The sequence below is a fragment of the Marmota marmota genome, unplaced genomic scaffold, assembly GCF_001458135.2.
Source record: "Marmota marmota marmota unplaced genomic scaffold, marMar, whole genome shotgun sequence".
Classification (NCBI taxonomy): Eukaryota; Metazoa; Chordata; class Mammalia; order Rodentia; family Sciuridae; genus Marmota; species Marmota marmota.
Genome location: NW_025999999.1, coordinates 1,320,049 through 1,333,876, shown reverse-complemented (window position 1 = coordinate 1,333,876; position 13,828 = coordinate 1,320,049). Strand labels below are relative to the sequence as shown.

Sequence of the window (13,828 nt, the reverse complement as noted above, 5' to 3'; positions counted from 1 at the left end):
TCAGTCCAAAATCAAAATTAGTTGTTCTTATCGAGTACTTTCTATTTCTCAATTTCCAATGTATGAGAGCTCTATCGAGTCAGCCCCTTATCCTCAGAATCTGCATTATCTCTACTCTTTCCCTTAATTCTCAATGAACAGTTAATACCTAAACACTCTGTCTTTGTGTTTGTGGTGTCTTTTTCAATTTGTATCTTAAGAATAGGGTGAATTTCCTGGTGAATTTATTCTTATAATTTTTTCCTAAGTTATCTGTTGCCTCACATACAAAATATATTCTCTTTTTGTTTATTTTAGACTGTGCTGCCATATTATCTTTTGCATATTTTCCAGTTCCTAATGAGTGTGTGGGAAATCCTAATTCCAAGTAAATTCTTTATCAGAAGAAGAAAATTGCATGTTCTTGATTTATGTAATTTTATCTACTATGATGTGGCCGTAATTTACCTATTTGTATCAATTATTATCATCTTTATGTACAAATAAAGGAAAACCAATTACCAGAAATTTAAAAATTGTATTTAGTCATCTAACATATAAGGAAGACTTGTGGTGGGCTAGACTAGGTTTAGTACCATAGCCGAGAAACATCAGAGACTCAGGTGCCTTCCATTTTCCTGCACCATATGTTATGTGTTGCATGTGGTTTGTCCCCTCCAAAACTTATGTTGAAAGTTGTTTCTCAATGAAACAGTGTTGAGAGGTGCCAGGACAGAATAAATCTCTTTTCTTTGTAAATCACACAGTTTCTGGCAATCTGTTATAGCAACAGAAAATGAAATAACACATTGTACTTAATATACTAGCTTTTATCTTCATGATTAAATCTTGCAATCTCAAAATGATTTCTGTCTGGCCTACACTATGGGTCTATCATTTTATGTATACATATATTATGTAGGAAGAAGGAAAGAGAAATTGCATCAACAGACTTTCCCTTGTATTTTATTGATAAGAAATATGATACATGTCCTTCCTAGTTGCAAAAAGGATGGTGAATAGAATCTTTAGGCAACAAGGTGCAAACAGACATTTAGTCAATTTATCTATAGTTTACCATATCACACAGTAGCTTTTAATAATATTGTAGTCTTTTGATTCTCTGTTGGCCTAATTTTATAACCGTATGATTGTAAATTATTATAAATAAATTAATTGTGAAATAAATGCATTGAATTGTTTATAGGAAAAGGGCAATCCACAGACTGAATTTACCACTGAAGCCTTAATAAACACTGTTAATGATCTGTTTGGAGCTGGAACAGAGACAACAAGCACTACTCTGAGATATGGACTCCTGCTCCTTCTGAAGCACCCAGAGGTCACAGGTATGACTGCAGATGGTGAGCAGGGTGAATTTTACAATAGAAACTTGGCAAGACACTGCTAGTGTCCTCCACCTTATTTCTCTTAAAGAAGTTTCCTTATTGAATGTGCTGTGTCACCAGAGTACAAATGCAAATTACTTCTTCTAAAGTGTGAGAAGAGGAATAGAGGAAACAGGCAACAAACCTTCAACAATTTTCTGAAGCACAGAGGGTGGAAGAAAGGAATACAACTTAGCAGAGAGTTTCAAACTGTAGCCTGTATGTCAGAAGAAGTTGTAATACTGTGGAAAATCCAATCTGTGTACCTAAAAATATCCATAAGGTTCAGCATTTAGAAGCACCATATATCAAACAAATTAGAGAAAACTGAGGCAGAAAATAGGAGTCCCTCTATGTGCAGGTACCCTCTGCATCCCCTTGAGCAGTTAACTGTTTTCCTCTCATAGGAACAGAGGCTTACTCTTTAGAAAAACTGAAACTAAGGGGTCCTGTAATCAATTTTAGAACATCAAAATAAAGTTTAAAAAAATCACATAAACTTTTAGAAATATACCAGGTCTTATGTTAAGAAGAATGAATCAGAAGGGCATCAGAGTTCCAAAGAGCATCGATTATTTTGTGTGTTAATAGAAAATGTAAGAGCCGGGTGTGGTGGCACAAGACTATATTCCAACTATTGGGAGGTTGAAGCAGGAAGCTGAGTGGAAGTCAAGACTAGCCTGAGCCAGTCTGTCTCAAAATAAAACCAAAAGGCTTTAGGTATGGCTCAGATGTAGAGGGCCTCTGGATCAATCCCCAGGACAAACCAAACCAAACCAAACCAAAAAACACCACCCAAAAGAAAAATCCATACTAACACAAAAGAACAACAACAACAAAAACCCATGTTTTTAAATCCATCTTTTGTACAAATTTATTCCCCTTTTTCATTTTCACAGGAAGATACTGAGCATATGCTCCATCCAAATATTTGCAATCAAGGCAGAGCCAGTCAGGGGTTTCAGGAATCAAGAGAATTTATGTATAAAGATGGGAGTTTAAGGGAGTGAGGGAGGGTCCTGAACACTAGGCCTAGGAAACAACCAATTGTCCACATGAAGTATAAAGCAGGTGTAATCAAAGATAAAGAAAATAAAAGAGAGAATCTAAAGTTTAAACATTTAGAAAATTATTTCTAGAAGTTTGAAACATCAATCTAAGCATTTATATATAAGATAATAACCAGAAAATTAGGAATTGGCATAAGTTGTTCAAATATAAGTTAAACATATGCAATGAATGAAACATTAAACATTATTTATGTGGTCATAATGGTGTAAACACAGTATATTGATAAGATCAAAAATTGTGATCAAGATATATAGCAGTGGAGAGGGTAAGAATTTCAGGCATGTGGGTGTGCACATTTATTTGTGGTGTGTATTTTACAGGGAGTAGGAATGGAACTTAATCTTCCTTACCAGGAAATCATTAGAAATTTTCTAAAATTGGATAAATCAAGAAACGAAAATAGATAATTATTTAGGAATAGGAATATTCAGAAGATTTCTAGAATGATTCAAAATGGCTATCTTTAAGGAATGAGAGATTGGAAAGGGTTCCACTGAAAACCACACATGCACTCATACACAAAAAAACACACACGTTCACGCGTAGGCATGCAATCATATAGATCCATTAGTAGAATTTAATTTTATAATGTCATGTTATTTTGGTATAAAATTAATATTTTTTCTGTTTTTCTTTCTGAAGTGACAATTCTTTAATTAGTTATGTGATGACTTGATATTTTGAAACACTTATCATTTATAATTATATTTGATATATATGCTAATATGTGAGGCTTATATAAGTTTGTAGATATATTTTAATACCTAGCTTATAGGAGAGTCTTAAATGCATATGACTAATAGTATATGTATGTATGTATTTATCTATGTTTAACAGTATTTGTTGATAGATATTGATAAGTAGATATAGATAGTATCATGGTGATCATTTCTTACGTACAGAAGTATTTATTGCATATAAGTCATGTTTCTAGTACCTCCTGGATACTCATTAATGCTTCATATGACCCTAAAATATTTAAGGATTATACTATTTTTCTCTTTTTCATAAGTTCTCATTTGTATCTTATCAGCTAAAGTCCAGGAAGAGATTGACCATGTGATTGGCAGACATCGCAGCCCCTGCATGCAGGACAAGAGCAGTATGCCTTATACAGAGGCTGTCCTGCATGAGATCCAGAGATACATTGACCTCCTGCCAACCAATCTTCCCCATGCAGTGACCTGTGGCATTAAATTCAGAAACTATTTCATTCCCAAGGTATTATTTCTCCCACATTGCACTTCAGTGCTCTTGAAGTTCCCAACTTAGAAGAATGGTCCCAATCCTCTGCCAGAACAAGATGAGAGAAGTACAAAACTCACCCATGCAGCACCTTGATGGACTCACTGCTGGGTCAGATTAGGTCATGAAGCTCCCTAACTGTTCCTGACATCCAGCAGGGTGAACTCTCCCAATTTCTTCTGCTCCTTCCAGTTTGCTTTGTCTACTCTCAGCTGTTTACATTTCCAAACAAATTTCAGAATCAGTCTGTTAATTTTCTAAAACACTCTCATGGGATATTTTTCAGCATAATATGAAATTGAAAGATCAGCTTGGAAAGAATTGACATCTTGATATGTAGAAATATTTCAGTTATTGCACATTGTGTATGTTCTCATTTGGATTTTGTTTATTTTTTTTCAATAATGTTTTATTTTCATTGGAGTGGTTTCCACACTTTTTGAAAGAATTTTTAATTAAGTAATTAACATTTTGAAAGCTAATATGAATTGTACAATTTAAATAATGCCTTTTCCATTTTGCTGTTCTTGGCATAATAACATATAGTTAGAGTTTTACTTTGATGACTTTATATCTAGAATTCTTATTAACCTTGTTAATCATTGATAATAATTTGTGTTTAGATTCATTTGCAATGTCTTATGTACATTTCCTTGCTATCTGGTTAGTGTTGGTTTTATTACTATATCCAATTCTAGTGAGCTTAATTTTTCTTCTTACGTAATTGTACTGGCTGAAATTTCTAGCACAGGGTTGAATAGAAGTGGTGTGTTGAGCAAGCTTTTAATTTTTTGGACTCTCACAGGAGGTGAAGATTTAACATCATATTACTGAGTGTAATGTTTTATGCACATTTTGGCAGAAGTTTCCCTTTTTCTTATTTGTGTTTGGTGTTTTCTTATATCATTTATGTTTGACAGTAATGTACAAGTTTATCAAATGGATTCTCTGCATCCATTGATCATGTGTTGATGGTCATATTTTTTGGTCTTTCTCCACTAAATATTCATATTTTATGTACAGACACATAGCAGAACTTAATCTTCTGTTTCAGTTTGTTAAAGACTTTTGTTTCTTCCCATATTTTTATTATTGCATTATTTTTGTCCATATTGATGGGATTTGTTGTTACATATTCAGGCCTACACATGATATAACAATATAATTTCACCAATATCACTTCCGAGCATTTTAATTCACATTTTTGACAGATTATTCTCCAATTTTTCTTCTTGAAATTTCTTTGTTGTATTTCTGTCAAAGAGAAGCTTGGTGTCATAGATAAGGGAGATGATATTTCCTACTTTGTGACTATTTTTACTGCCTTTCTATCCCCCACCCTCTTGTTTTTGTGGCCTCTTAGTTGTGTCTTTGGAATGCCTAACAATATTTTTCTAAGTACAGTCATATAAGAAAAGCTGCAGTTTCCGATGATGTTCATCTTCTTTGAGAAAGATTTCTACCCCTGCTCCACTAGATAGTCAGTATGCTACAACACCTCTTACCCTGACTCAGAATTGTTGACTAACACAGTTGAAAATTGACCAAAGCTCTCAACCAACTTCTGAGGTTCCTCCAGCTGTGCATTCTTGAACCAATTTTTACCTCGGAGCAGCTTTTCCAGTGAGTCTAATATAAAGTTTCTATCTTTATTTAGACTTTTTGGTCAGTATGCTCCAAGCTACTCCATTTCACTTAAAGCTGGAACATATTACTAATGAAATTTACATATTGTAAAACTAAAAATTGTGTTAAATGGTCAAAAAAGAATTATGATTTTAGTAGGTTAGAAATACTTTTTTCATCTTTCGGAGAAAAAGGAATGGAGGATCTTCTAGAGAGAAGTAATGGGCCTTGACCTGGTGATGACAGTTTTCAGACAAGGGTTCCTTTTTTCCAGTCACTCTGTTTTCAGCAAAGAATACTTGGCCTCTGTTGAATGTAGAGGGCCCAGTGCTAAAGGGAATGAGCTACTCCTTTCTGCGTGGTACAATCAGAAGTTGAGATGCTGCATAGCTTATTTTAATGACTCCCATGTGAATTATAAAAATAAGTTCTGCTATCACAGGATTGAGCCACTCAGCAAGGTGGACATATGGTCTAAGATAACTTGGCAAACTTCTTCTGTAATGGTCTAGATAGTAAATATTTTAGTCTTTTTGGCAATAGGGTCTCTCTTGTCACTTCTTGTCTCTGCCATAGTTACACAAAAGCCCTCATATATGATATGTAAGTGAATGAAAACTGTGTATTCCAATATGGATGGACAGTGATTTTTAGAATTTGCACGTCACAAAATACATATATTTTTCAATTTAAAAGTTACTAGATAAAAGGCTATACATGAACAGATGACAGACTAGATTTGGATGGGTTGTGATTTACTAATTACTGGTCTGCGCCCTGTTCAAAGAACTTGCTGAATGACAGAAATGTTCTATGTCTCTGTTGCCCAATACAGTAGTTACTAGCTACTCATGCCTGTTCAGTGCTTATAATATGATTAGGGCAAATAAGAAATTTAAATTTTTAATTTGTTTATAGCCATTTACTATGTATTTTTTGAAATATTAGAAGACAGCAGTTCAAATGTTACCAAAGAAAAATATAAGGGGATGAAAATGCTACTTACCCTGATTTGGTCATTACACATGTAGGCACCACAAGTAAGTACAAATTTAAAAAGAAATTGTTCACCACCAAAAGCCCTGAAAACAAAAGAATGCATTTAAGTGCTGTCTCACTAAGTGGCCAAAATTAAATTAAATTTGGACGAATCATTTATATTCTCTTTTATTATATTCTCCTTATATTTGTATGAAATATTCATTTATTTTTCTAAAAATACCCATGTATTTGATTCTATGATATTATCCTACATTACCCCATTGGAAGTATCATAAATATCTAGAGTGCACACATCATAATGCCTTTCTAAAATGTTAATCAGTCTGACAATGGAGCAATTGCAATTCATACTTAAGGACTTAATCAGAAATGTGGGCACAGTAAAACTGCCCCCCTCAACACACACACACACACACACACACACACAATTATAAAATGGTTGATGAAACAATTCTGAGAAGGATGACTTCCTCTGAGATGTAGAAGAGTCAATGATAATGACTGCATCAAAAATATTCATCTTTTTTTATTGAGGAGTTCTTATTTCTTAGTGAGCAAAATACAGAATCCGGATCACAGTTGCATACATAGGGAAGAGGGTGAAAGAAGTGTCACTTGTGCGAAAGAGTACTACCCTAGAAATACACTAGAATATGACAGAATATGACAGAATATGAAAACAACAAAAAAATGCATTGAATATGACAGAATCAAGTCTTTCATCTCTGCCCATTTTACCTTCATTCATTCTTTCTCTAACACTCTTCTTTATATAGGTCCAAGTTTCTTTTTTAAAATTTTATTGGCATATAATAATTACACAGAATAATAGTACATTTCATTGTGGCCAATTCATAATGCACATAACATAATTTGATCAATTTCATTCCCCAGTATCTTCTTTTGTCCTCCTGTACTCCTCCTCCTCTTGATCCTCTCACTAGACTATACTGGTCTCCCTTTAATGTGTCTTTTTAATATATCTCTCTTTTTAATTTTAATGTATCTCTCTTTCTTTCTTTTTTTAATGCAGCAGGACCTGTTTTAGATTCATTTTCATTTACATGTATTAGTAGTTCATTCCCCTTTATTACTGAATAGTATTCCTTCCATTACAAAGAATACCATGAATTTATTCTCTACTCTGAGTGAGATGGAAATTTTTGGTTCTTTCTTGCTTTTGGCTTTTAAAATATAAATAATATGAACATTTGTGTAAAAATGTTGAGGTGGACTATATTTACTTTTCTATTAAGTAAATACCTAAGACTGAGATTATTGCATAATTTCTTAACTTTATGCTAAACTGACAGACTCAATTCAATATTTTATTTTATAATTTGTGCTTTATTTCCTGTGTAAAAATATTTACTAGTACAAGATTGCATAATTTGTCTTTATATTTTTCTAGAATTTTAATAGTTTTAGCTCCTACATTTAAATTGGTGATTCATTTCAAGTTAATTATTTGTGGTATGAAATAATGGTCATGCAATTCATTCCTTTCCTTTCCTTTTCTTGAGTCAAGATTTCTCTATGTTTCACAAGCTGGCTCCAAAGTCTTGGGTTCAATGCAATCCTGATGCCTTAGCCCCCTTTGCAGTTGAGGCTACAAGTATATGCCATCATGCCAAGCCTATGTGTTTCTCAAAAGTGTCCAGTCACTCTAGTACAATTTTTTTGAAAATATATCCTTCTATCTTCAAGAAATATTTGTATCTTCAGGAACCATTATATGATCCAATATACCACTCCTCTGCATTTATCCTAAAGACTTAAAGTGAGCATACTAATGTGATACATGCATTGCCATGGCCATGATCATAGCAGCATAATTCATTACAGTCTATATATGGAACCATCTTGAATATCAATCAACAGATAAATTAATAAAGAAAATGTGGTATACGTATATATACAACGGAGTTTTGTTCAACCATAAAAAATGAAACTATGTCATATCCAGGAAAAGAGATGGACTTTTCCTGGATATGACATAGTTATATGCATAATGCAGGATGAGAGTGTTATGTTAAGCAAATTAGTCAAACTCAGAAAGTCAAGGGACATATTTTTACTGTTACATGTAGAAGTTAGAAAAAATTCATAAAGAATGATCAGTGGAGAAGACAAAAGGGACCAGGGGGAGTTAGGAGGTGAGGAAAGAAGAAGGTGATTAGGGAATGATACTGACCAAATTATAGTGTTATATTATATGCAAGCATGAATGTAAAACAAAAAATCCTACCATTATGTATAATTGTAATGTACCAAAAATGTGAAAAAATAAACATTTTTCACATTCTTATTTAAAACAAAAATGGAATATTAAAAAAAAACTTTAGCATTAATTTGTGATCTTCAACGTTTCACATTTCTATGGAGAATCAAATTTTGTGACAATGATAAATATTCAGTTAGTTTTTGGTGTACATTTTATTATTCCAGAAAGGTCTTATAAACAATATCCTGGACATTTCAAGAGCTGACAAAGACCCATTTTAAAGCAGAATCCTATACAAGATGTGTGAAAACTGAAGTGATAAAATAAGTATTGAGTAGGGGCAGACACTAGCATCCAAGTTTGATAATAAAGAGAACAGAAGGTTTGGTACTTAAGTACTCAAGTTCTCACTACGTCAAATGCTTTGGAGGCACTTTAGCAAGGTCGTAGCCACTGGAATTAAACTCATGCATTTATTACTTGGTTGCCTAATTGGAAATATCACTGCTCTTCTTTGGACAAGGGTTTCTTATCGTAATATTTGGACTAAGTAAAGTCCAAACTTTCCTCTAGCTCCATGACTTCTTTACAACTTGGTTTATCTGTGACTGTTCATTGCAGGGTACAACCATAATTACATCACTGACATCTGTGCTGCATGACAGCAAAGAATTCCCCAATCCAGAGAAGTTTGACCCTGGCCATTTCCTGGATAAGAGTGGCAAATTCAAGAAGAGTGACTACTTCATGCCTTTCTCGACAGGTAATAGAAATTTATTTCCATTGGTTTTTATTCAGGGGAGAAAAACTTGGGATCACTTAAACTTGACAATGCTTATTTGGGGGCTGGTAGAAATGTTCTTTGCACATGTCAGGAGCAACACTCCCAGTGCCCGTGCACTGTCCAAGATCAGGCTACAAAGTCATAACTGTGTCTAATTACTGGGGTGTTGGGAAAATTGACCTCGTTCTTCCAAAGTCAGAAAGCTACAGAGAAAGTAAATTGAGTCATGCCTCAAAATACAACACTGTACTCCAAGAACTCTTCTTAGAAGATTCAACTCATCTCCACTGTCCTCATTTGCCCTCTGAAAGATATCTAACTACACAATTTTAGTGAGTATCTTCCATGTGGGCCCTCTCATTCCTCTGCTGATCTCTGGGCATGGTAAGTATCTAGAGCACAGAATGGGCCACCCAAAGCATCCCACAACCCAGTTAGTCAAGCAGATGAAGAGATAGATTGTTGTAATCCAATATGACTAATCCTGTGGGAGAGAAGAAAGGATTGTCTGTTCATAATTGCAGAGGGAGAACATGCCGCCAGCCTTTTCTCTCATACCACACAGTGAAGCATAAAATGAATTGACTACTGTTCAAATAGAAGAAAGAACATTAGAGCTGCTTCATAAGAGGCCAAGAAAAAGGACTGAAGAGAGGTAAAGGCATTTTAAGAGACAAAAACCAGAGACTAGGATATTTGCTCTTGATCAAGGACACCAGAGCCTTATGACTGGTAAATAAGGGTCAGCAAACCTTGGGAATAGTGCAGATTATTCTTTAAGAACACCAGACCACCTTTGTCTCCCTACATCTAGATCCTCCTTGGAATAAAGGACCCTTCATATCTGAAGTGTGTGCTGAGTCTCTGGCATATCATTGCCTAAATTTATTCTTTGACTCTTCAGGCTTGCTTTTAGGTCTGGTACTATAGATACTATTATGAGAAGAACTGAGCCCTACCTTAATGGAACTCCTATTTAGGAGGCTAGAAAAATAGAGAATAATGATTCAAACTAACTATGCTTCAGTGCTGAGTAAAACCAAAGAGGATAGGAATCCACAGCCTACAGGAATCACAAAGCGTGTAAAAGAAAAATGACAAATGTAAAAGAAAAATAATCTAGGATTTGAGAGAAGTATGAAGTGCAACCTAGTCAAAAGAACAGCATGAGATAAAGCTTGAAATTGCATTGTATGTTTAAGGCTGATGAGACTAGATAGATGTGACGAATGGGAGGAATGATCATGGAACTTCAGACTGGGAACAAGGAATACAATTAGTCAGCATGTGTTTCTGGGAAAAGATTGATGGAAACATGAAATGTCAAAAGAACAGTCTTACTTTGGACATGGTTAAGAAGTTCTTAGCGTAGAGCTGATGGTCAATAAATACTGATGGAATGAAGAGTGTTGATAAAATATTAGGTGGATATCAGATGTTTCCATCCATTTGTTTAATGAGCCATCCTTTATATTTACTCTCTAAAACATTTTTAGTTTTAGATGGACACAATATCTTTATTTTATTTATTTAATTTGATGTCACACTGAGGATCAAATCCAGTGCCTCACATATGCTAGGCAAGTGTTCTACCACTAAGCTACAACCCAACCCTATATTTACTCTTTGTCTATCCATCCTTCCATCCATCCATCCATCCACCCAATCGTTCATCACATAGTGACTCTGTATTCTTCATGTGTCAATCATAAATAAACCGCACAGAATATTTACCCTCTCTTTTGATTATTTCAGGAAAACGGATTTGTGCAGGAGAAAGTCTGGCCCGCATGGAACTGTTTATATTCTTGACCACCATTTTACAGAACTTTCGCCTGAAATCTGTGGTTGACCCAAAGGATCTTGATACCACCCCAGTTTACAATGGATTTATCTCTGTGCCACCTGCATACCGAATCTGCTTCATTCCTGTCTGAAGAAGTGCACTCTGTCTGGCTGCTGCTGTGCTGTCATCTGGAAATCTTCTCTTTGGGGTTCTTCCTCCTCCTCCTCTACAGGCTTGTCTTCTCTGACCTGCTTCTCACCACTCTATTTCTTTGAACTTCAGTGAACATCCAACCCCACTGGAGAGAGTTTCCTAAGTTTCCACAAATGCATGCTTCCTATTCACATACTGTAACACTTGCATTAGCCACAGTATATTTTAACAGTCTTGTGAGTTTTTACTATGGCATCACTGTTAAACCAATGAAAGCCTGGGGGTAATCATGTGAAGTGAAATAAGTCAGGCATAGCAAGATCAAGCCACATGTTTCACTTTTATGTGTAATATAAAAAAAAGTCACACTCTTAATGATAAGTAATTGTTATCAGAATTTGGGAAGGGGTGACAATGTGAGTGGATGGGGAAAGAAGTTAGTTAAATAAAGCGTGATAAAGTGGTCCATGCATATAATCCCGTTGGCTGGGCAGTCTGAGGTGGAATGATTGCAATGATAGCCAGCCTCAGCAATTTAGGGAGATCCTAACATCTAAGAGTGATCCTGTCTTAAAATTATATATAACAAGTGCTGGAGATGTGGCTCAGTGGTTAAATACCCTTGGGTTCAATCACTGGTATCAACAACAACAACAACAAAAAACCACAACCCCTTCCCCCAAACAAACAAACAAAAACCTTGGTGATTGCATTGAACATACCTGCAATAATACAGTAGAATTTATCCATGTTATGATCCTTGACATAAATATATCCATAATGTCCCTTTATCATGTAACTTAACACATTCATGGGTTAATAAGTTTCAAGGATTAAAATATAGGTGTTTTGGGGTATGAAGTCATTATTCAGCATATGAAATTATTATTATATCCTATTACTAACAAGATGATTCAGACAAGGCTTTGTTAAGTATCTTGTTCAGGCTCACAAGGAGATGAACCTCAGAGTCATCTGGCTTTAGAATAAAGGTTTCTAATCAGTTTATTTTAATTATTATTGGGTTCAGTATCTTTCTGTTTTATAGCTTTATTGGCAGGTAATTGACATACAGTTAATATATGTTAATATTTAGTGGAGAGAACATATTTTCAGATTTCAAAGAAAAAGAAAACAGACTTCATAACAAGGATCAAGATTCAGGAAGGAATGCAATTTCTCAAAAGCAGCACAGTACACTAGAAATTACTAGAAATAGGCCTTGAGAATTTTTTTTTGGGGGGGTACCTGGTATTGAACTTAGGAGTGCTTAAACACTGAGCCACATCCACAGCCCTTTTTAATATTTTATTTAGAGACAGGGTCTTGCTGAGTTGCTTAGGGCATCAGTAAGTTGCTGAAGCTGGCTTTGAACTCGTGGTCCTCCTGCCTTAACCTCCCAAGGGACTGGAATTATAGGCATGCTTCACTGCATCAGGCTGCCTTGAGGATTCTCAGAGAAAGTGTTTTAAACCTAGAAACCTAAATTCAGCCAACATTCAACTAATTTATAACAAAATATCAGGAAATTGATTTTCTGTATTAGTCAGGGGGAGAGAGAGAGAGAGAGAGAATATCAAAGTGATAGTAACCATGGTCCACTTTGTGCTTTGAATATGACCCTTGCTGCTCTGCCTCTGCAACTTATTGTTGAAATGGACATGTTTCTTTCTCTTCTTCTCTCCCTGCTCTTCCTCAATCTCTCCCTTTCCTGAATCTCAGGGGAAACAGAGTTATCTGTTCCTGGGTACACACCCACCAAAGGAATAAAGTAATCCAGACTTTGGGGATGGTACCAGAACATCTCAGAAATGACTGTCTCCCAAATTAAAAAGTGAATTACAACACCAACAGAGAGCACATGGAATGTAGTCTTTGAGTCACCTCTTTAAATGCTCCCGTTTCCTGTTGATGGGCAGAATCTACCTCTGGGATAGGAATCCTCTGTGCTTCTTTTTTGGATCACAATGTAATAAACCTTCTTTTTCCTTTTTCTCTAAATCATGTCCTCGTTTTTAGATTGACATCAGGAACAAAGACTGAGATTTCAGCAACACTAGTTATAGATACATGGTAAATAGAAGACAAGGAATTTATTAAAGGAATTGGCTCACATGGTTGTGGCAACTGAAAAATTTTGCTAGGTGATCTTCACTCTGTAGAACAAAGAAAACCAGTGATGTGACTCAGTTAAAGTCTATGGCATGAGCATGGTAGAGTAATGCTCATTTGAAAACACCTTCACAGAGATACCCAGAAATTATGCTATTGGTTATCACTCAATCCAGTCAAGTGGAAGTCTAAAGTTGATTATATCTCCTTTGCCCTTTTTTTTTTGAGAAGGGTGTTCTTGTAAACAAGAGAAAAAAACTTATTTTATGAAGTTAGCATCATCCTGATAACAAAACCAGTCAGAGACACATCAAGGAAAGAAAATTACAGACCAATATCCTTGATGAATAAAGATGCAAAAATTCTCAATAAAATTCTGTCAAATCACATACGAAAGCATATTTTAAAAAAGTAGTGCACCACGATCAAGTGGGGTTCATTCCAGGGATGAAGGTTGG

At 35.1% G+C, this 13,828-nt stretch overlaps 1 protein-coding gene across 2 annotated transcripts in view; it reads left to right on the top strand.

The window, feature by feature from the left end:
- LOC107149742 (cytochrome P450 2C18-like) overlaps window positions 1-13,259 on the top strand; it is a 37,316-nt gene extending 24,057 nt beyond the window's left edge. Inside the window, exons 6-9 of one of the 2 annotated variants that reach the window (XM_015494557.2) lie at window positions 1,187-1,328; window positions 3,472-3,659; window positions 9,157-9,298; window positions 11,075-13,259. In XM_015494557.2, the coding sequence (XP_015350043.1) occupies window positions 1,187-1,328; window positions 3,472-3,659; window positions 9,157-9,298; window positions 11,075-11,256 (654 nt within the window). In that variant the 3' untranslated portion in view covers window positions 11,257-13,259. Of the gene's footprint in view, window positions 1-1,186; window positions 1,329-3,471; window positions 3,660-8,277; window positions 8,437-9,156; window positions 9,299-11,074 lie in introns of those variants that run through there. The other variant, XM_048807045.1, reaches the window with a different exon arrangement.
- The last annotated feature ends 569 nt before the right edge of the window (window positions 13,260-13,828 follow it).